Here is a 24,404-nt window from a genome sequence, read left to right as displayed (position 1 = left end):
ATTTCCCCCCAAGTCTTGCACCTCTCCACATACCCTTCTTTTGAAGCAAAAAACTAATTTTCAAACATCTAAGAATCGGTTGCTAAGATTTGAAGTCTTCTTTTTCTTTCTATTGTAGGCTTTTATTTTCTTCTCTATGAAATTGCTTTTACAACATCTCTATTGTCTGGCAGCGGAGGTGGAATCCTAAATCCATGGCTATCTGGCATCCCAGAGTGCAGATGAAACATGATCATTTTCATTGATACACGTGAGGCCCTCTTTTGCTCATTCACTGCCAGCCAATTTGATAACAGTCCATACACAGCTGGTAACATTGGATATCAATGACTAAATTCTTGAAAAGGAAAAGTCTTGATATAAAGAAGAAGTAACATAGAACTTGGCAGAAAGGAATGTGGAGAAAATTGTATCTGTAGAAAGGAGTTCAAGTACTGGATTTTAATTTTGGAAGATTTTACTGCACAAACAGTAAAAAATATTGGATATCTTTGTCTGTGGGAAGTCCAGTACAGTGGGTGGACGACACCCCAATTTATTTAAAAAAATAAAGTGAACAGAACATATTGATGTGACTGTAAAGCAGCTATTATACTGTACATGACCACTGACGAGCAATGTTCCCTCTAATTTTTCGTTGGTCTGAGCAGAAAGTCAACCTCCCTGAGCGCACTGAGTACCAGTGTGAGCGACATCATCGGTACTCGGATGATTCGCCTAAAGACGTTTCGCCGACGGACGTTTGACAGACGGGCAGGTCGCCGAATGAACGTTCGGCGGAACGTCCATTCGGCGACCTGTCCATTTTTCATGTAAAACATGCTGTAAAACACGAAAAACATAAGTGGACAGAGCTACTGCCACTTGCTGCCGCTTAAATGGCGCCATCATGGGGAAAGGGGTATAAAAAAAAAAAAAAAAAAAAAAAAAAAAAAAAAAAAAAAAAAAAAAAAAAAACCGATTTTTTTTTTTTTTTTTTTTACTGCGCGCCATATGATTGCTGCTGCGCAGCGAGGACGAGAGTAGTGCGCAATTGCGCACGCGCGCATCTTAGAGGGAACACTGCTGACGAGTATGGCACAGTCAATTTTAAATGCAGACATCCACCAAAATAAAATACACAATATCCTGTAGGTTATGCATAAACCTAAAATATTCTTAAATGCTTTGCAATTTGGGCTCTTGTTTTTATTTGCCGTTTCCTTTTTTCATGACCTCTTTTAGTGTTTGTTTTTCCAGTCTGCTTTGATAATTTGATCAGACTTTTTCCTGTATATTGAATAGTTAATTGAAACTGTCCTAACAGGTTAGGTTGGCTTGAATAATTATTTCAGTCTCTTTTTTTATTTTCTAGTTATTTTAGTTTTTTTCACCAGATTATTAAACATCAAAAACCTCGTGTTGTGATCGTTACTTATATCAAGGAGCATTTTGTGGTTGCTATTAGGTTCTATTATTTAATTATATTGGCACTAGTTTCTTTATACTGAATATATTTTTGGAAGGGTGACGTTTTTTTAATAATTTACCCATCATCCAACTGCTTTTGAAGAGTTATTTTTTGCTTTTTTTTTTAATTTCTTTATTTCTTGTGCATCAACGGCTATGGTTTTGAATGCTCAAGGCACTTCCATTTGAAACCCAATGACTGCTGTGCTTGATTACAAACTATCAAGTAGTTATTTATATCTGGGCTTGAAGAAACTTGAAAAGCTAGTACATAGGAGACTTTATAAACTCAATTGTCATTAAGCTTTTTGTCGTCCAATTGTGTAATGTTGGACTACAATATCCACATTGTCAATTCAAATATTTGATCCATTATTGTTTAAGATCTTTGCCACATTTAAAACAAGGCACTTCGTAATAAATGAGTGATAATCTCTTTAATATAAATAAAAAAAATCTAAGAAAAGCTGTTGTTTGTTTGCCTTTGGGGAGCACAATTAAGTAGGCTGTCATATGCTACGTCAGAAGGGTATCAACGTTACAATTTATGGAATAGAATCCACTTGTATTATGTGTGGAACGGTGCGTCATAATGTTAAAGAGGGTAACATTTCACAATGGTGTAAACTAAGTTTTAACTTCAATTATGACCCAAGGGGGGAGAGGGTGGGGGAGGGGAGTTGTTGTAGATCTAGTAGTAGTAGTGGGTTGTATTATACAATCACTAGATTGGAGGTTGGCAACCTTACTAGGTTCTGGAGCAACATATGGCTCTTTAGCGCTAGCCTAGCGACTCACTGTAACTTTTTCAAAATGTATGAAAATAAGGGAGAAGTATATTTTTTGTTTTAATATGGTTTCTCTAGGAGGACAAACATAACATTACATATTTATTAAAGTTTTCGAAAGTAGTAAGAATGTGTAAAATAAATATTAAATTTCAACATTTCTGTCGCAAAAGATTCTAACAGCAGGGCGAGATACTAGGCAGGTCGCTGTTGTACACAAACCAGCGAATGTGTGATGGGCCATGAATCCCAAGGGAAAGAGAGAGAAATAACTAAGGAAAACGTAAGATTCAACAATTCTTGGATCGAATCATTTGCATTCATTACCAATGCGGCATGATTGACAAGAATGTTCGCTTTGTAGCGAGAAGTTGTCAAATAATAAAAAGAGCTATGTGGAAAGATATTTCCAGGTAATGGATTGCAGTCAGGTGCTTCTTGTTTCATCTGAAACCTGATTGGTTGAATTGTTTGTGTTCTATCAGTTGGAACACAAACGTGCACCCACAGCGGCCCTTGGGGGCAGACCCCTGCCTTAGATGATACACTTAGAAGACATTTTAAATGGCAATTCAACATCCAAACAATGTTGGAAAAGGCTCGGCGTAGTCTCTGTCCGCGATGCGAAATGTAATCCAAAGAAAAGGTAAGACGACGTCCTTGTCGGCTGTTTGCATTATTCGGCGAGTCATTCATCTTCAACAATGAAATTTCACTTTTCTGAGTGCCACCCATTTCAGCGCTGAAGAAGAAGCTGTACCCTGACATCCGCCATTTTTAATCTCATGTCTTCCGCTCGCGGGTTTCAGTGTGAATTTTGACATTTTTATAAAGTTTTTTTTATGCTTAATATAAATAAACGCGATGTACTGAAGCCGCGAATGTTGAAGCCGTGAAGTGGTGAAGGATCACAGTACTTAGTGTATGAGCCTCACCTCCTCTGGAAGGGTTGATATGCCTAGTACTGGAACTTTGAAGGTCAGATGAGTCCAGTTTTCCACCACTGAATAAGTGGCGCACCTGAATTACAGAGGAAAGACTTGTGATACTATTTTTCTATAAGTAATGTCACCTTGCAAAATCTGAACTTTCATAATTCAACAAAATGTAAAATAGTTTACACTAATTTCACTTATCGTTAGACACATTCTATGTGTCAAATGGAGAGTACTTGACATTGAATTTTTATCTACATCTTTTGCACACTCCAGAATGCATTACTTTGGCTCAGATTCATTCATGCCAACATTCATACACTAATGGGGCTGCTGCCATTCAAGGCCCTGCGAACCCACTAGTTGAAATTTAGGTCTTGGATGGAAAGTTGGTAACACTGTGGTCACTGAAGAACTCCTGCCACCAATTTATTGTGCCACAGCCAGACCTATACATTTAACTTAAAATAAGGCATTTCAAACAACTAAAGATTGATATTGTACTTGTTTATTTGATAATCTGCTGTAAAATAATGTTGAAAAAGTTTAGTGTTATACTGACCTGGTGGGGGCGTACACGACTGGAATTTAGGTTTGGATAGCGGGTAGCAGGGTCAATAGTATACTGATCAAAGTTTTTACTGATGTTTTCTGTAGTTGTTTGAGGAAGTAATCTGTAGATGCATTCCCTAGATAATGATACACAAAAGGGCATACAATACCAATATATCCACAGGTGTTTTGTAAAGATTAAAAAATAAATAAATAAAATGAATAAATAAAAATAAAATACAAGCTCAAGGAAAATTTTCTAACGACTTTTTTTTCTTGTTTCAGGTTAGTTGTTATTTTCACATTAATACGATTTGCTAGTAAATATAGTTATGTCCCTGTGAAATAAAACTCAAGATGGCTTCAACTGTGAATTTTACACAATTGATGTTAACAAGCTATATGACCTGTAGCTGTCAATCAAAAATTTTCATTCAGTATGTTCTCATGTGTCTGGACTAAGTATATTAGAGCCTGAATATGTGCCAATGTATATTATGAATAGCTAACTGCACACTATTAAGTAGTAACTCGTATTTGTGCTGCACTGTCATTGAAAGAATGATCAAAGACTATTTGCCAGATTCATACATATATTTAAGTGCATATTTGTCTACTGCATTGTATGCTTACAGGGTTCATTTATTTTTGTTATACACTAAAATAAATAAATCAAATACCTATTAAAAAAAGTTAAGTCTTTGGAGCACATATAACTACTATTTTAAGGCACTGTATTTCGTGGCAGTGGGCCGACTCACGCAACAAAAATCTTTGGAAAATTGGCTTCAGCACAAAAATTCAAGATATCTGAAATGTCTGCACACATCTTCAAACATATATCTGCTTGTCTCAAGAAACAAATAACAAGCTAACATTTGATTTGATAACAAAGGGCCCAATGTGTACTTTAAAAAAGGCCATGCAGAAAGTGATTAACACTGCCCAGAGGATTGTCAGCTGCTCTCTGCCCTCACTGGAACACATTGCCAGCCCTCATTACCTCAGCAGAGCCAGGAACATCATAGGGGACCCTTACCACCCTGGTCACAATCTGTTCCAGCTGCTGCCCTCTGGCAGACACTATAGGTCCCACAAAGTACGGACAAATAGGTTTAAGGACAGTTTTTTCCCAACATCCATCAGAACTCTAAATTTGCGGTAACACATCACACATTCCCTTCTGAGGTAATATGAAAAGATGTTTGGGTGGTGATCTGCCTCCTACTAGCTGACTGAAGGTAAGTGAAAGACAGTGGGAGGTAAGTGACCTGTATCCATAACAACAGAATGCCAAATTACAAGTCCGTAACTATCACTTATTTAGGTCTTTTGCCGAGTAAACGCAGCTTATGGAGAAGCACCACCAATTTTGTCATACGCAGTTTCTGGGTGTGATGACAAGTAGGCTTTTTGTTGTTGATGATGACGACAGGGCCTATGTCCGATTATTATTATTATTATTAAATTGATGTCATAATACATTTTTCATGTTGGAATAAATTAATCACAAACGTTATGTCTTTATCTAGAAAAGTAGAGCTTGATTCACAGCGCATTAATTTCAGACGAGCATCAAGTGCCAATGTGCAAAATGAATCGAGGTACCGTTAACAGAATAAATGTTACTTAACTTGCGAATCTGTGCCATTCGGCAGTTTGCTTGTTGGATAATGTTTAATAATAAAGTTCACCGATAAAACTAATAGAGATGGGACTAGCTACTGACTTAGTCAAGCTTAGCGAAAAAAGTTACCTGCACATTCAAGAAAAATAAATACGTGAGAGGAAAAAGAATCATACACACAAACCTTTCTGCCAGTATCTCGAGCGGGTTCTTCCCCTGTGCAAATGACTTCACCATCCAAGCTGTGTCAAATGCAGCCAGGAAACCCCGGGCACAACCTGTACCCATTGGCCAGAAAGGCTGTGGAAAGAATCATCATCATCTTGAAAAATTGTTAGAAAAGATGATCAGGCAAAGACACATACCTCAAGCAGACTATCTCCCACGAGTGCAACCAGTAGCTGATGTCCATGTTTCTCCCTGATCAAAGCAGCATTCTCTGAGGCATACATGCTGGTGAAGTCAAACATTGCTACGTCTGGCTGTCCATAGTGGTTGATAGCATAGTCCAACGATGGTAACTGGTAATTTGTACCAAAGTCAGCTGCCTCCCGGGCATAGGAGAGCAAAGCTTCCTGGTTAACATTCTCAGTGCTTAGTAAACGCTCTGTCTCGACATAGTCCTAGATGGAAAAAAAGTGAAGCTTCATAGCAATAAAAATAAGTACAATGTTTGAGTATTTCTTGCTTACAATCTGATCGTTAATATAATTGAAGATATTTCCAATGAATCTAACCAACTAAAAACCAATACGAGTCCATAGGAAAACTGTTTAATAGCATTCTCTATCAACATTATCTCAATAACTCAAGAAATTATTTTGTGTTGCTTTAATTTGTTATCACAATAATATGACTCTGGTGCTGTTTCTTTTCAGGTCACTGCTGAGAAAGTTCTCCCAGGCCATTTTAGTGACATCATTTACTGGCAAGTCAAACAAACAAAAAAATATATTTGAGGAAAAAAAGGGTTTAATTAAGGAACTGGTTATATTAGAACAGAAATACAAAAAGATGAACAAAATGTAATAATCAATTGACTTTTTGTACTGAATTTTACATACTTTGTCTTAAATTCAAGAATTAGTCATAACTGCATTTTGACATAAATATATATACAGAATAAAACAAGACGATTAAACAGTGATTTTTATGTTAAAATACATGAACTTACATGAATAATAACTCCTTTTTCTAACAGACTGTGCTTCTTTGCAGTCATGACAAAATAATGGGTGTTGTCTCTGTAGTAAACAATGTTCTCCAAGTCAATCCCTGAAAACATGACCAGACGACACAAACATTAGGAGCAATTCCAGATTTAGCACTGGCATTTTAATTAAAGAAAGATTAATAAGGTGCAGTATGTATAAATTGCAGACTTAAAAGCAACTATATTTGTTTATTTACCTGTTTCATCCTTGAGTTCAAGGAAGAACTTCTGGTTAAAGATAAAGGCAACACCACTAATCTCTTCCACTCTGGCCTCAGCTGTGGTGTTTCTGTTGACAAAGTTAGCTGTAATAGCAATAGCTAGTTTCCCCCGAAACTCTTTACGACCAAAACCTACAAAAAGAAAAACAAGAAAGACAAATATGTTTTCAAATGAAAACACTCAAAGGCAAATGCAAAAAGAGTCTTTACGCAACAAACTGGCCTGATAACAAATGATCATTTGTCTCTGATGCCAATGCTAAATACTGTAATCATCATAATTTATATTCTCTTTCATAATTGAAGAACGAGGAAAGTAATTAATTTACGCAATGACGGAAGTTTGAAGTTTCAAATTTGAAAGAAAAAAAAAGATGTGATAGTGATAATTATCGATAGACGGATATTTCTTTAATATTTGTGATAATAAAAAAATTAGCATATCGCCCAGGTCTACTTCAGGACAAACTATTTAGCTATAAATTTTACACAACTTGGATTCCAAAGTCACCAGGAAAAGTTTCAGTCAGCTAATGAGTAGCTTCGCATCTCTTTACCTCATTTCCTCTTAAAATAAACAGTTTCTGTGATCAGAGGGTTACCTAGCAGATTAATTTGGTTTTACAAAATAGTTGTGTAAATTCTGTGAACAATAAGATAACAATGATTAAAAACTATAATCACATGCGACAAAAATCCATCGTATAATTCCTGTTGATACTCTCTCACTTTACCATCCAGTGTGTTTTTACGTCCATCAGCTCCAATCACCACATCAAAGTCAAAGTCTGTGATACAGTGGCTTGAGGGCTTAATATCTGCTCTCCAACTAGGACCTAATGAAGGGCATAGCAAAAATGCTATTATAAAATAATTTTAAGGTATAAAATAAAAGTACAATAGCATACACAAAAAATGTTAAGTCTGGCTGTGATTTGTTCAATAGTAATAATGTTAAATTTAAAATATTGGATGAAGGGATCCGTTTTTAACTAGTGAACCTAAACAGCAAAACTTGAATTATTGGATTGAAATATTGAATTATATTTCATATAAATCTGAAGTTAGTGACAGAGGGTGGCTTGATAGTAGATTTAAGGAATATTAAGTTTTAAAAAAAGAGTTTATAAAAACAAGGTTTGGCATTTAGTAACCTAAAACCCTATGTCTTTAGTTCTGTTAACTATCGAAGCACATATTTTTTTGTCTAAGAAACTTACGCCCATCTGTATTTTCTTCGGGTGGCTCAACAAGTTTGATGAATTCTACATTGACGTGAACCTCAACCCCAAGAATCAGGCAAATTTTCAGCAGCATCAGCTGGAGCTGACGGATACCTGTAAGCAATCGAAAATTTTATACAGACTTTGGAAAGCAACATCTATCTTAATCTCAACTCTCTTTGCAGCCAGCAGAGCAGCTGTAACTGAAATACAAGGTGACTGAGAGGCAATGATGACAAATGAGTGCAGCAATTTTAGAGGCTATGAACCGTATAAGTTGTTATAAAGTACGATCAGTACTGGTCAGCTTTCTCTTTCAGTCACAGCAGCAAATTCAATTCTCTAAGATGCAGACTCATCACTTGCGTCAAGTCTGCTGGCACCACTGTGCATTCATCAACTTTTCTCGCAATTACTTGATGCCATTTGGCAATTAATCCTGACATACACTTAATCGCAAGCTTCTTAGCCTTATCCATCATACGATGCCACTAACATCATCCCCTTCTCCAAATCATGTGCAGTTGGTAATACAATTCACCAAACCCTTATTTTACCCGCAAGTTATTATAATTATATATTATGGTGATAGTAATTCTGACGTTAAAGCTTCACATGGGAATTCTTGAAGTGTTTTAATAAATGCAATACAAATTCAACAGCTAGTTTGCTTTCTTTGATTAGCAGGTCATCTTTTCTGAAGTAGTGAATAGCTATGACGTCAATGTCAAATCTGCAGAATGGAAGAACAAGATTATTGGACTGACATTGCACCAACAACCACAGCTGCGCTTCTGAAGTAACATGACAAGACAGGTCCTCCAAGCTTGGTTCTATTTTTTTAATCATCATTTGACCTTAAAATTATTACGGAATGTGGAAACTTTTGCATATTATTTCTCATGTCCGTGTTTAGAAAGGTTAGTTTTCTGCATTTGACAGCTTTTCCTAAAAGGTGTGTGTCACTGTATTCAATCATTCATTTTCTGAACGGCTTTATCCTCACTTGCCTCGCGGTTGGTGCTGGAGCCTATCCCAGCTGACTTTGGGCCAGAGGCGGGCACACACACTATATTAGTGGCCAGCTATTCGCAGGGCAGGAGGAGACGGACAACCATTCACTCTCACAGTCATAACTAGGGGCAATTTAGTGTGTCCAATCAGCCTTGGAGTGTGGGAGGAAACCGGAGTACCCAGAGAAAACCAACGCAGGCCGGAGAGAACATGCAAACTCCACACAGGTGGACCGACGTGGATCTAAATCCAGGACCCTAGAACTGTGAGGCCAACGTGCTAACCACTCACGCTACCGCGCCACTGTAAAACTGAAATTTAATTTTAATTTAGCAATCTGAATTTGAATGTGGGAAAAACTGAGTCAATTTAAATTTTAAATTAAGAAATATGATTGGAAATTATAGGTTAGGTTTTTCAATGCAATTATTTAAATCAAACACTATTGCAAATATTTTTTTAATTCAAGTTTGGCAATTATAATTTAATTTCTGGTAGGAAAAAATTTAACACGTAGCCAGGTCTTACACATTTAAACTCAACATGCCTGAACCTCTGATTCCAGAATCATCGCTGATTGGACTGTTAAGACATTTTCAGAAAGGGAGAAGGACCACAAATGGAAAGAACATACAAAGATATTCTAAACAAAACAAGCAAATATAAATATAGATCAGTGAAATTTAACAACACAGCTCTGATTTTCTGGTCAAAGTGTCACTCACAGTATCTGCACAATTAATTTGACTCACACTGTGTCATGTCTACATATAGCATAAGGTTCCAGGTTACAAGGTAAAGAATCAAGCAGGTGGTGCATCATAGACATGCATACCCATTATAACAAGATAGTTGCCGAAATTCAAAAGTTTATTTTAAAAACTGAGAAAAAATGTGAATCAAAAACATTTTTTGAAGATTATTCTTCATGGAATTGGTAAAGTTAATTAAACAGTGCATTTAAAAGAAATGAAATGTAAACATTCAATCAGACCAGGTCGGGAAAAATAATTGCTTTGCCAATTTACTTACTGATATGATCGATAGAACCAGCGCAGAATTTGCCATAGAACTTCTTGGCCCCCAGGCCTCTCAGATCTTCAATGGTAAAGGGCCACAGATGCAGCACATTGTTCCTAGAGAATGTATCTCTCTTTTCAATGACCACCACCTTACATCCCAAAAGTGCCAACTCAATGGCTGTCCGCAGACCACAAGGGCCACCACCAATGACAAGACACTGAAAGTGAATAGAACAGACAATGTTTTGTGACAATCCTTCGTCAAAATTATTCAATTATAGCTAAACCAAAAGTGATAAGAATAGGCAATGACACATTTGAAATATATCTACATTATAGGCATGCATGTTTTTAATTCAGGCTATTTTGTAGATAATTGGCAAAATAAAAAACTTTCTTCCACAGAAAGAATCAAAATACAAGTTCAAAGCATTGCTATAAAAAGAAAAAGAAAAATCAGATGCCAACTACAGGAAGAAAAGCCGTGCGCAGACAAAGCAACAGCGTAGTGTGCCGAAGCCTTCTAAGAACCGATAGTGCTCCGGACAATGAGCGCAGAGGGTACTTTTGTTAAAAAAATAGCAAAAAAGTGTTGATCATGTGTTTGGAGCCACATGGCCATTCAAGATGCTCAGGACATAGGTGCCGTAGGTTCCAGCCCAATTGGCCTTTCCTCAAAAACTCGGATTTAAAACAAAAATGGATTGGAAGAGATGATAAAATTTGGGCTGTATATTTATTTGGCAAACACGCATCTTAGACAGGAGGTTGCACTTTGCGCTGATTTTTATTGCAGTTGATGGGTTTTACAATGCAATAGGGCTGGAGATTTGAGTTTGTTACTCCTCGCCAATGACACAGCTTCATTGACGATCCCAAAAAATGGCACGGATGGCTAAATACAGAATACTGTTGACACTTCAGTGCAGAGCTTATGGCTCAATAAGATCAGGCCTGGAGCTTTTCTAGGATTGACCTTTAAGGATTTACAAACTCCCAGTACAGATAAAGTTAAAAAGACTTCATTGATATACATTGACAGAGTATAGATTTTCCCAGATGTAAACAGAATAGAATGAAGCAAAAAGGCATACTCAATACATATACATACAGTGCATTGCGAATGTATTCGGCACCCTTAAACTTTTAAAACCTTCAGGCTTCAAATATAAAGATATAAAAATTAACACTTTTTGTCGAGAATTAACAACAAGTAGGACACAATCGTGAAGTGAAAAGAATATACAGACGCTCCCCTACTTACGAACGAGTTAGGTTCCGAGCGATTGTTCATAAGTTGAATTTGTTTGTAAGTTGATTCAGTGCTATATTTTGTATTATAATGTATGTTTAAGGCCTATATAAGTATATTGAAGGTTTATATAAGTGCATTTGTATGTTTAAGGCTTGTATAAGTAACACGCATTGGTTTGTACTGAAAAAAACATTTAATAAAATGGAGAGAATATGTACAGTACTGTATAGAGAGAGAGATTTATGTATTAGAAACTGGCCGAAAGAAGCGATCTAACGACAATCGCACAGTTTTCTTCTTTTATTCATCATAAATGATGCGGTAGCACTGTATGGCATCATTCAATTGATTTGCAAACTTAGTGCAACGTTTAATATTTGGGTCCTGCTGCTCGATCTTTCTGTTTATAAATGGTACTGACGGTCGAACGATTCAAGTTGTATATGTGCAACGCTCACCACTCTCACGCGCATCAAGCTTCGTTATTATTGCCACTTGTTTCAAATGAAATGGCTTGCCTCTCCCTTGCAACTCCCTCAATAGAAGCCTTTTGCTTTTTACCAACCATATTCAATAATGGATGCACGAGATATTTAATGATACAAATGAAAAAGGTTCTTTGCGCACTGGAGATACGTTCATGCACTTCCGCATTGCAACGAAGAAGGTAGATGCGGGGTGAGCTGAGCGCTCACAGCGCCAGGCGTCGGTATTAGCGGCGGAAAGAAGCACTACTCGGAAAAAAAATACAAAATCGAACTTACGAACATTTTTCGACATAAACGCAATTTGCAGACATGTTCGCATGTACCGTTGTTCGTAAGTCGTATGTTCGCAAGTAGGGGAGTGTCTGTATAGATAAAGTTTAAAGTCAGATTTGGATACAAAAAGATTTCCCAAGCTTTAAACATCTAAAGGAGCACTGTGTAAGCAATCATTTTGAAATGGGAGTATCAGATCACTGAAAAGCAGCGGAGCGGTCGCCGATAAAAGACTGCTACTCGTTGGCAAGTGGTCGTGCGTTATCCGATTGTGAGGACATTTGTGTGCATCGTTTTCGGAATATTTTGAAGGGAATAGTACAACAGCAAACAGCCCATCGATAGCGAACGTGAGGGTGGAGTGTTTGTTCCGTTTACGAGTGCGTTGTGTGGAAAAAAAAACAGAAGCCCCCCGCCCCTTTTGTGCCCCTCTCCCCTCGGCGAAATCCGCCCAATTTTAGTTAGATTAAACACATTTTATTTCTATTAAACCACTAGTTATGTGTTACTTTGTTAATAGATGGGGAATTAGAAGAAATAAAACTGTTTTTCGAATCCAATATTCTTTTTTTGGTGGTTTTTCAGAGGGCTGGAACGAATTATTTTTTTTTCCATTCACTTCAATGGGAAACGTCCGCTCGAGTTACGAGAACTGTAACTCTGTATATATATATGTAACCTGGCTGTGTGTGTGTGTGTGTATATATATACATATACATATATATATATATATACATATATATACATATATATATATATATATACACACACATATACATATATATATACATATATATATATATATACACACATATAGACACATGCATATATATAGACATACATATATATATAGACACATACATGTATATACACACACACATACACACACACACATATACACACACATACACATATACACACACACACATATACACACACACACACACACACACACATACACACACACATACACACATTATATATATATACATATATAGACATATGTACACATACATATATAGATAATGAAAAAAATCCATTTATCTTTTGTAAATTAATTTATATAAAAAAAGAACACCAACACCACTGTACACTGAACATGTTTTTAACTTTGCTTTTAAAAGTTTACTATACTTTGACAAAAGCTCTGTCTTATACTGCACTGCTGACAAGCTGAACTACACATAGTATCGTGCAAAAGAGATAAAGCTGCTTCTTCCTGCAATATTTTATTTCGAGAAAATTTGGAAAAGGAATTAAATTAGATATTTGATATACAGAACAGACTTGAACAGCAAGCTATTAGAACACAACTTTTCTTCTTCAGCACCACTTTCCAAAATGTTTGGGAGGATAAATAAGCTTTTAGTTGAGGCCAACCCAATTCTGCTATCTTTCCACTGAGGCCTCTTTCCTCTCCAGACATCTTATCTTAAATTCTATGAAGTCAGTCAAGTACCGTGTTAAAATGGAGGAGTATTTTCGATGTAGTGTGAGAAGTGGAATGGGCCCTGCATTCATCTTAACATATTAAATTGTGTTTGTTCTTTCTTTCATCCAAGTCACTAATATTATAGATAGATAATGCTGATTAAGCCCAACGACTCTACCATTGGTCTCTTGTATTTGTATTTTTTTATATATATGTTTTATAATTTATGTTGTTGTCCATTCCACTGTTTTGTGTCATAAAAATGTGACTTTTATGATACCATCTTTTAAATTAATTTCAGCAAAGATTTTGACCAGTGCACCGTGGCTGTCCTTATCAGTCTTACATTATTCAATTAAACATTGACACCAAAAAATCATTTGTTTTGGTAATACTAATATCAAGAACCGATAACTGTATTTTTTTTATTCCGCCCAAACATGTACTCCAATTAAAGAGTTTAAATAACTTAAATACTTTTAAAAATAATGTGTGCAGCACAGTCGAACAATGGTTGCCACGTCTGCCTCACACTTCTGAGATTCTCTCTTCTTCATATTGGCGTTATCATTAAGTATTGACCACACATGTAACTAATATTGCATAAAGGGAAACTCATAATTTACTGATCAGATTATTTGCTTCTTACCCTAGTTCCATGACAGGCTTTATTTTGACAGTAGACCTTCTGCTGTGCTCTTTTATCCAACTTTGTCCACAAAGCTTTGACCTTCCAGGAGTTAATTGCAGCTTTTAAGGAGCTATAGAAATTGCTGTAGTCCAGTGGATCCAAGTCCAGCTGCCTGCAGAGGATGCTGAAGGCCTGTAATGTCCCCTTGCATGTGGACATCTGGACAAAGTTCTCAAAAAGCTGGCTGGCTTGAGCAGTACGCTCATCCTCTGTCTCACCCATCCTCTCTAATTGTTGATGTCTCTCTCCTTCGCTGGACTCCTTGCACACTGTCCGAAATGTGTCCTAGAGTGTTGCCATGCATATCTGGTTCTGGAAAAAAAAAGTTTAATTATTGATAGGCAATACGATTAAAATGCAATGTAGATGATACAGATTATTATATAAAGCAGGGGTGTCAAACAAAAGACCCATGGGCTAGGTAGGATACACCTGCTAAGGGGTCTAGTCTGGCCCAAGGGGTTGTTCGGTCAGGTACACTTTAGTGATTTTATTTTGACACCGGTGCTTTAAACAAGAGGAACTTATGAGTGTGCCATTAATGTGCACTTTGTGCTGAACACTGTAAAACCAAAAGCTTTTGTTTTTGGTTTGCTGGTGAACGCGTGCTTCTCTGCTGGAGTTTACTGTGCAGGGATATCCGTGTTGTTTAAAAAGTAGGTGCACTATGTGGAATGTTTGTCATGTGTATGCTGAGCAAAGAGGTGCTGTGGCCAAAAAGACATTCTACTGACGCATCCCGCCTTAAGTGAATGTGCTCCTGCAAAAGCACCATTTGCATCTATCATTTCATTACATTGTTAAGCAATTTCATGTGAAAATGTGCAATCACAGAGGAGAATGTTAAGTTGCATGGTTAAAAAAGTTTCTAGGAATATGAATGTTGTGGTATATTTCACTTGGGGTAACACACTGCCTTCCGAAATAAGCACATATTTTGATTTTAAAATATATGAGGGAGAGCATATTGATTGCATTGCTGTATAAAAAAATAATTTATAGTCTATGTGCTGGCAATGTATTCACTATCCCTTTTGGCTACTGGTGTCATTTACTGTACTGTGTTTCGCTGAGGAGGAGAATTCATGCCAGAAAAAAAATGTCAGAAGCGTCGCTAAACTAATCCCAAGAGGGTCAGATTACAACTACAGACATCTAAACCGATGAAGAGGAGGAAGTCTCTCATCAAACTTCTCGTCAAGACATCTCATCTTGATTTTTACATGGGCTGGACCAAATCTGACTTAGCTGTATTGTCATAGTTCGCGAAGTTTAATGAAATAAATTGTACTCCATGCATAGAACGTACTGGGTGACACAAAAAAAGGGATTTTTTTTTAACAATCCAAGAGTGACAGAAAAAAACATGTTGTTCATTGGAAATAAAACATGCCATTTAAAAATCCATAATGGAATTTTTATTTATTTAAAATTCCATCCTTCAGAAGGTATCATTATCCTATACAAATGTATTCTCAAAATTTGCTGTTGAAATTCTTCATTAACTGCTATAACATCTCAACTAGTGTCCTGTAAACTTCATCCTGAATTCACCATGCGAACTAAAATGGCACCTGCTCGGGGGGGGTCGCTGGCTTGTCTCCCAATATGCGCATCAAAAATGTTTTAGTTACTTGTTTTGTTTGTTTGTTACCCTGATGTCTGGAAGTTGTCAAATTAGACATGCAATCATGTATTACATGCATCAAATCAGCTCTGCTGTCAGGACATTGAACTGTGTGACTTTGGCCACCTTCAGTTGATTCTGCTGCAGCCTGTGAACTCGTCTACATTGAAGTGCCCCTACAACAAATAGCTTATTCGCTCTGATCATCAACAGTGGAGACCGACCCGGGATCGAACCCATGCCCCCAGAACTTTGAGGCCGATGCATTAACCACTCAGGCGCCAGGACGCTCAAACATAAGCGATTAGATTTAAATTTAGCTAATGGGGGTCCAACAAAATAGGAAAAGTGCTTTTGTTTTGGGTGATGTAGGAAAGGAGTCACGGTTGGGAGCTAATCAGGTTAATTTGTTAAATCCATGCTCACATTCACCACTGGAAATAAGATGCTGTTGATGGCCACATGCAACTCCATCAGTTACTCAGACAAAAAAATAATAATAAATGTGTGTTCCTGAAAAAAAATACTTTCTTTGGCACATGGAACAATTGTGTGCATGATGCACAGTGCTTCAAAAGGTCCTCTGTAAACGTAATATTAACTTCGTGAATACTCGATTGTTTAGTCTAAACACTTACACTGACAGAGAAGAACACATGCAGGGCCTGGTTTTACTATTTTGGGAGAAAGCAAAGCTGACATTAGGTAATTATGGTCCTTCGTGTTACTGAACCTAAAGATAAACTGCTTATAGCTGTGGTGTTCAGAGTCACTATCTATGAGCCATATCCGAAAAGCCAGCGTACAGGATGACACACCCATACATAACATGCAGATAAAGGGCTGTCAACCGCTGTCCCAATCTGCTATAGCTAGTTACCAGGGTGAAGTGGTTGATTCTTAATGCACCGTATAGCCAAATTGTATAAATAACACTATTAACGTGTAATGTCACCTGGGAGCTACACAGAATTTTGTTTTTTCAGACTCGGGGCCATATTCCTTCTTTTCATGTATGGCATAATCAGGCTGCATGCTCCTCAGGGGTTTCTAAAAAGAGACTATTTAACAACACTCAATTAAATATTTATCAAAAACACATAAAGCACACTATCAAATAACTTGTTGTCTAATGACACTGTTTACAAAGTGAAATTTTATTGCCTTAACACCTGTCGCTCACAACTTGAGAGTAATGACTCACTCGTAAACTGTCAGATCCCATGGCGTTCCATTCAAAGATTTAAATTCTTCCTCAGCCCAATCGTTGAACAGATGTCAGTTATCATATTTCCATTATACAATTTTGATATTTTCTGTTCTTTGCTTGCCGATAACCACAAGTGTTAAAGTGCTAAAGAAGAAAATAAGTAATCTGACATATGCTGTTGTCATTTGGTAGCAAAGTCATCAAATTCTTGTCTCAAAAGTAACATTACCGCTTTTATTTAACCAAGAATGGCTATCGCAAATAATCTGGAATTGTGATTAGGTCACTAGGTAGTAAATTACTGTGCGATGTTGGAGTTAAAGGAGCTATTCACACATGAGCGTAAAAGCACTTAAACACCATCACATTACCAGACTGCAGATCTTGACTGAAAAGGGCTAATGTTAAATGAGCATGTTATTTTATTTAAACTGATAATTTAAACATTAAGCAAGAGTTAATGTTCTTAATAAACCGAAACATTCAGCAGCAATCCCTTCACGTGGTATAAGAAGGGAGAATTGTAATATCAACGTTCAAGCCCAGTTCAAATTGTAAGTATTTACAGCAGCTGCCAACTCACAATTGTATTTCACAATATTTCTTTTTCAATATTATAGAATGTTTTATGGAGTGGTATGACTGAGGAATCTTCCACACATCAAACAGTTTGAAAAGGCAAATGAGAGCTACTTAGAAAGTCAAGGACACGATACCCCTCCAAGGATTCAAGGAATTGTATATATAAATAATATGAAAATACCCATCACACATTTTAACAAGACACAGAAGAAAATATGATATCTGCGGTTCCAAATTACCTCAGTAAGTCTTAAACATTATAGTTTCCAGATCAATAGTAGTACATATGTATGTAACATTATTTAGAACTTGAATATTTAACTAAGCTGGACAACTCACTGAAATATGGACTATTTAAAATATTGCCTTCATTTGCACCTAATGAACGTAAAAGTGGAAAAATTCTAAATAATGTAGCATTTAATTTTTTTATTTAACAATGTTTGATCAAATCATACAGAAAATTGCTACAAAACAGTGACCGTGAACATAATAAAGTACACACTAGGACAGCGGTGTAAAAAAAATACAGTTATAAAAAGTTTGCGTGTGAGATGTGATATTCCGGTTCCCTCGTATACCCCCAAAAATATGTGTGCTGGTTTGATGACTCAAAATTGTCTGTAGGAGTGAATGTAGCCGTGAATGGTTGTGTCTTTGTGCTCTGTGATTGGCAACCTGTTCAATGTGCACATTAAATACGGTCCATATTCAGCTTGGATAAAAAAAAATCAAAAGCAGAACTGTACCTCAAGTTAGTAGAGCTGCCAACCTCCATTGACCCCATTTCAGGAGATTCCTTGTCCCATTTCCAGAGTTTTATGTTTTCATCAGGGGTGAATGCAATTCACGCAAAATCAATTTAAATGTAAAAAAGACTAACATTGGACAATTTAAATCAAACTGTTATTATGTTTTTACATTAATTGAAATATAGTGTTTTTGCAAACTATTGAAAAAGTACAGCATAATGAAAATAAGTATAAAAAGTCAACAAAAGATAATTAGTTGATCATTTATTGGCAAATTCAAATTTCCACAACATTAACATTTTTCACCTGGTCCCTAACCCGCACCTGCATGTTGTGCAATGTGCAAATGTCGGTCCAATTGGAGACAGCTTCAACATGGGCTATTTCGTCAAATACGAACCAATAAACTTCTGCGAGTGTCTGGGTTTCTTATTAGAAGTTTCATCCAAATTGCTATTCATTTTGTGATTATCCCGAGGAGGCAGGTATATTGATAAGACTAACCAGTGGTGTGTACTCCTACTTCCTTTGTTTCAAAACAAAAGACTGGTGGTTTAGTCAGCCTTAATAATGCTTACTTCTCTTATGAAAAAAAAGAAAATGTTAAAGTGATAGAGGCTACCTATGCAATCGATTCCAAATTGATTGCCACACTGAAGTTGTACAAGACAAATCATTTGTCAGAAATTGACTCCGGTGATTCACAATGTTACTCATGTTACTGAATTCATCCGGTTTACAGTTCAAATGAATTAAGATGGCGGAAGCCGTTGCAATGGTGTGAATTTTGAGGCATTTAAATCGGAAATTTGGTACTTTCCCGAAATGGTTGCTTCAAAAAAAAAAGGTAAGCGATAATTTGGGGGATTTTCTGAGGTTAGGGAGGTTGTCAGGAGTCCCGGAGTTTGCGTTGCTTGTCCGGGGTAAACACCGGAAATTCCGGAGAAGTTGACAGCTCTGTGTTAGTCTGAACACCATTTTTACGTGTGCTGAGACTAGCTTTGACTCATCTCATTTTCTGAACCGGTTTATCCTCATTAAGGTCGCAAGGGGTGCTGGAGCCAATACCAGCTGTCTCCTGGCCAGAGGCGGGGGACACCCTGAATCAGTGGCCAGCCAATCGCAACTACCTTTGACTGTTGTATACAAGTCCCTAAATCAAACTCCTAATTCTCATAGTATTAAAGCCCCACAGTAAATGACCGAGGCTGGATTAAACCCAGAAACATGTCAGCAGTTGTGAGACAATACACACCAATTCCAAACTACAACATAAATGGATAACTTTTAGAAAAGCAAAATGGAGGTTCAAAATGTTGTTGCCTTAGTAAGGGAAACCGGACAAAACTTGAAATGCACGACACTTTTGGTTAAATTTCCCAGTGCTTGCTGTTTATCATTCAAATTTAGTTCGAACGTCGACAAATCAATACAGTAACTGACACACTTGAGCTGAACTTGGCCTTTCTCATCTGACAGCAGCCCATGTTGTCAGCCAAAAACACTCGGCTCCCTGGTGTATTTTTGTCGTCTGGTCTCTCCCCCAAAGCTGATATGTGCAGTGTCACCCCCATATAAGTCAATGATTCATTCCAGGAACTGACAGGGAGCACTACAGTAGCCTGTCATGTTCCCCTTCACTGAATGACAGAAAGATAAATGAGAAAGGCCTAAGAGGAAATGTGATATTAACATCTTTTGTGTCAACTCCAACAGCTAGATAACATGAACATAACAGTTAATTATAGTAATACCTAACCTGGCTCTGGGCTTGGTACAACCCCAATTCCAATGACGAGATTGATTTTCCATGCTACGTTAAACATGAATAAAAACTGAATACATAGTATGGTTTGCAAATCATGATCAACCTATATTTAATTACAAAGACTAGATATTAAATGTCCAAATGGATTAATTTGATTGTTTTTCACAAGCAGGTTTGAATGAACAGCCTAATTGGGAACAGATGTGTGCCATATTTGTATATGGTGTCAAAAGCCTCTATTGTCATTTTACAACAGCTGCGTATAACGAAATTAAAAGAAGCCTCCCTGAATTTCGGGGAAAGACGGGGCGAGGTTCACCTCTTTGTCAACAAGTGAGTGGGAAACTGGCTTAGTTTAAGGACGATGTTCTTCAATGAAGAATTGCAAGTGATTTAGCGGGGGGTCCTGGAGCCTATCCCAACAAACAACAGGCAGTAGGTGGGGGACACCAGGAATTGATTGCCAGCCAATGGCTGGGCACACTGAAACAAACCTCTACCTACCACCAGTGAGTGGGAATCGAACCCATACGCCCGGACCAAAGTCAGGCAGAAGAACCACTGCGCTATATGGAGTGAAATTACTAAAAATGCAAAAAGCCATCCATGTACAATCGTTCAACCCCATGAGTAAATAACTTCATGAATTAATTCCAGATTAAAAGCAAGGCAAATTACATAATATATACAAACAAAACACTGCTCATAACCCAAGGAACATATTGCTTCATATCACTCAAACACAATGCGGTACATAAAATGTGGCCAATCAATTTAGGAAGGACAGTAAATTTTTATAATTGATATGAAAAGGAAACAACAGCTTCAATACGTCATTTGGGCAAAGTCGATTGCAGCAAACTACTTCATGCCACACCTTCAGGCGTGTCCGACAAATGTGAAGATTGTCACATTTGCATGCAAAAAAAATTCTATCCACGTAAACAATCATGCCCAAGGATTTATGCAAAGAAAGGCACTATTTTAATCCAATAAAAATCCAAATTGAGTTGGCTACAAGCAAAATAATAGAAACAACTCAGATTATCTACTACTACACAATTGGTTTGTCTGGTAAGGCGTCTCGACAACGAGTAAACTTTGTCCATTTGACACCGTCCTTTGTATCACTAAACAAATCTCACATTATAGTCTCAACAAATTATGGCAAGTTTTAATTTTCTGTGTGAATGAATAAACATTTTAAAAAGAATACATTTTGGGTCTTGATTTATCTTTTGACCTTTTAAAAATTTAACTTTGCCACTTACCATGTTTGGAATCAACTATTGTGAAAGATTCCAGATTGTTGTGTGAGCTGTATTTATAGGTACCCATAACCATAACCATGCGCTCCTTCCTCCTGACCCCCATACCCCCTTTTTTCAGAGGAGAACAAAGAATACTTCTGGGTCCTTTAGTTTATTGCGACTCGACAATCAAAACAATTCTGGTGATTATTAATTTGATCAAATACTAATACTTTCACAGCTTCACTATTTTGCGGATTTTTGAGGGGGTATTTTTTATTTTTTAAGTTCATAAAAATGTGAAAATCCATAGTGAAACACGGAAGCAACTCCTCTGTCTTCCATGTGCTACTAGGAGTTCGTAAAAATGTGAAAGTCCACGCTGAAACTCGTAACCAGTTCAGTTAAGTTCATTAAAAAATCATTTTGTTCATCGAGAAATTAAATGTATTTACTTCTAATAATTCATTGATTTCATAAATGATTGAAAATTAAATTACCATTTCTAACATGTAAAAAAAATATGCAGTTTTATCCTCATTTTAGTTGTGAAAAATATTTTTGGGTTCCCTAGGGTTTTTTTATCCCTCCCCTTACATCAGGGGTGTTCAAACATTTTTTGCTCCAAAGTCTACTTTTCAAGCTGTTAACCTTCCACAAATCTACCTTTTTTTACAGGACACTGACAAAGTTCAACTATTATGTATTGATATACCTCGCATGAGACTATCAACACTTTTGATTAATGCTAAAGCCTACTACCAAATTCATGAGAGCCTAACTAAAGAAACCCAGAGGAGAGGGATCAAAATGTTATTGCCATGCAATCTACCAATAAGTACATTGGCGATCGACCATAATGAGCACCGCTGCGTTACATCATCCAGCAGCTCTTAGATTTGCCCAGCACTGGTATGGTGGTCTTTGTGTATGTTGTGTTCCAACTCAATGAGATTGAATACCAGTGTAATTTTTTTCTTCTCTATTTTCCCTGTGATAGGTTTCCCTCTGGCTACCAGTCCATTATAGCAGTCCACTTTTGCCCCAAATCCACCGGACACGTGATTTTGCTCTCTGCAATCCTAGGTGGGATAAGCTCACAAGAAAGGAAAGCAAAATAACAAAAAAAATCACAAAAGTCCTTAACACTAAAAGCACACATGGATTCTAATATGTGAGATCAAAATCATAGATATTTATTCAGAATAGTGTTACCTGAACATTTACTGGAAGGTGAGCACCCCTTGTTGCTTTGGCATGGAGGTTTGGCTGTTTGAAATCTGAAATTTGTGTTTTGTTATTTTTTTAATCATTTGATGATTCGGGGCGGCCCGGCGGATTGCGTGTTTAGCGCGTCTGCCTCACAGTGGGGGGCCTGGGTTCAAATCCCGGTAAGTCCACCGGTGTGGAATTTGCACGTTCCCCCTGGGCCTGCGTGGCTTTTCTACGGGTACACCGTTTCCTCCCACATTCCAACAACATGCATGGTAGGCTGATTGGACACTCTGAATTGCCTATTGGTAGGAGTGTGAGCATGAATGGTTGTTTGTCTCCTTGTGCCCTGCAATTGGCTGGCCACCAATCGCGTGTCACCCGCCTCTAGCCCGAAGTCAGCTGGGACAGGCTCCAGCACCACCCGCGGCACTAATGAAGATAAAGCGGTTCAGAAAATGAGATGAGATACTTGTATTCGACAGTGGTTGCGCCCTCGGCTCATTTTCCTCAACCTTTCGTGACACTGCGGCTTCCGCGAATTAAACCAATGAAATATTCACACCTTAGCGATTGGCCTGCATAAATTCACCTGTTGCGCCTCTTCAAGCTGTTACGTGCATAAAATAAAGCGGCAGGGGAAAGTCCACCTACACGGAGTTTGTTAAAAAGAGTCGAAATGAATCCGGAAATACATAGAAGGCAGGTGCAAAATACAAAGTAACATTCTTGATAGGCATTAAGCCGTGCTATCGCAAGGCGGTAGTTTGTCAGGCACTTACCGCGGAGTTCATTTCAGTAATTCAGCAAGGTGTCACTTTCTTCAGTTTATAGTCCACAATTTATCCCAAATATCTTTTAAATGCGCGATTTGACTTGACTGACAACTCCGGGGTGAATATGTTGAGCGATCTGCTTCCTCCTCACATAGCAGCTGCGGCGAGTAAAGCAGCTTCGCAGAATTGAGTAGCGGCTTAAAGTCATTTTTCACAGATCACCCGCTTCCGTCTTGTCCTTCAAAGTAAAAGATATTATTAAAATTGATTTATTGATGTCTGTGATTGACGATTATAAGTATTATTGTTTGAGAATAAGTAACATCCATCGTAGTTTGTTTGACACGAAGGAATTGCCTTCACGAAAAGTAGGGTTTTATTGTGAAATTAGTTTTTAGGGTACACATCACAAATATTGAATTGAATGTTTGTATTGTCATTATACAAGTGTAATGAGATTTAAAGCTTTCACCACGCAATGCACACATAACAACAAACAGACAAATAAATAATCAATACGTGAGAAATTAATAAATATGTATACTAGTGCACGTCATTTTTCCACCGCTCACCCGCTTCCGCCTTGTCTTTCAAAGTAAAATACCTTATTAAACTTTGCGAACGACGATTATGATATAGCGGCCCGGTGGGTCGAGTGGTCCTGGGTTCGAATCCAGGTCACGACCACCAGTGTGGAGTTTGCATGTTCTCCCCAAGCCTGGGCCTGCGTGGGTTTCCTCCGGGTACTCCGGTTTCCTCCCACATTCCAAAAACATGCATGGTAGGCTGATTGGACACTCTAAATTGCCCCTAGATATGGGTGTGAGTGTGATCAGCTGGAATAGGCTCCAGCACCCCCCGTGACCCTAATGAGGATGAAGCGTTTCAGAAAATGAGATATAGATGAGACATTATCCGAATATACCATCCGGCAACATTCAGCAACTAGAAGTCCAGTGTAGATTAATCACCTTTCCTCTTTTAAGAAGTATACATCATCATGGGATTTAAGGCCTTCAAATGAGTCATGATGCTGTATGTCAT

The 24,404-nt window shown here is 37.5% G+C and overlaps 1 protein-coding gene across 5 annotated transcripts in view; it reads right to left on the bottom strand.

Annotated features, from left to right (window-relative positions):
* Positions 1-23,561, bottom strand: part of LOC144070946 (F-actin-monooxygenase mical2b-like) — a 54,318-nt gene extending 30,757 nt beyond the window's left edge. For 3 of the 5 annotated variants that reach the window (XM_077595527.1, XM_077595528.1, XM_077595529.1), the window contains exons 1-11: positions 23,367-23,561; positions 14,142-14,495; positions 10,055-10,262; positions 8,006-8,122; positions 7,520-7,621; positions 6,762-6,917; positions 6,526-6,626; positions 5,717-5,974; positions 5,536-5,651; positions 3,735-3,861; positions 3,173-3,257 (exon numbers count right to left, since the gene is read on the bottom strand). In XM_077595527.1, the coding sequence (XP_077451653.1) occupies positions 3,173-3,257; positions 3,735-3,861; positions 5,536-5,651; positions 5,717-5,974; positions 6,526-6,626; positions 6,762-6,917; positions 7,520-7,621; positions 8,006-8,122; positions 10,055-10,262; positions 14,142-14,405 (1,534 nt within the window). In that variant the 5' untranslated portion in view covers positions 14,406-14,495; positions 23,367-23,561. Of the gene's footprint in view, positions 1-3,172; positions 3,258-3,734; positions 3,862-5,535; positions 5,652-5,716; positions 5,975-6,525; positions 6,627-6,761; positions 6,918-7,469; positions 7,622-8,005; positions 8,123-10,054; positions 10,263-14,141; positions 14,496-23,366 lie in introns of those variants that run through there. The other 2 variants (XM_077595530.1, XR_013299512.1) reach the window with 2 other exon arrangements.
* Positions 23,562-24,404: the final 843 nt, after the last annotated feature.

Source organism: Stigmatopora argus, chromosome 3 (genome assembly GCF_051989625.1).
Source record: "Stigmatopora argus isolate UIUO_Sarg chromosome 3, RoL_Sarg_1.0, whole genome shotgun sequence".
NCBI classification, from domain to species: Eukaryota; Metazoa; Chordata; class Actinopteri; order Syngnathiformes; family Syngnathidae; genus Stigmatopora; species Stigmatopora argus.
Note: the sequence above shows the minus strand (reverse complement) of the source record. Positions and strands in the feature narration are given on the sequence as shown.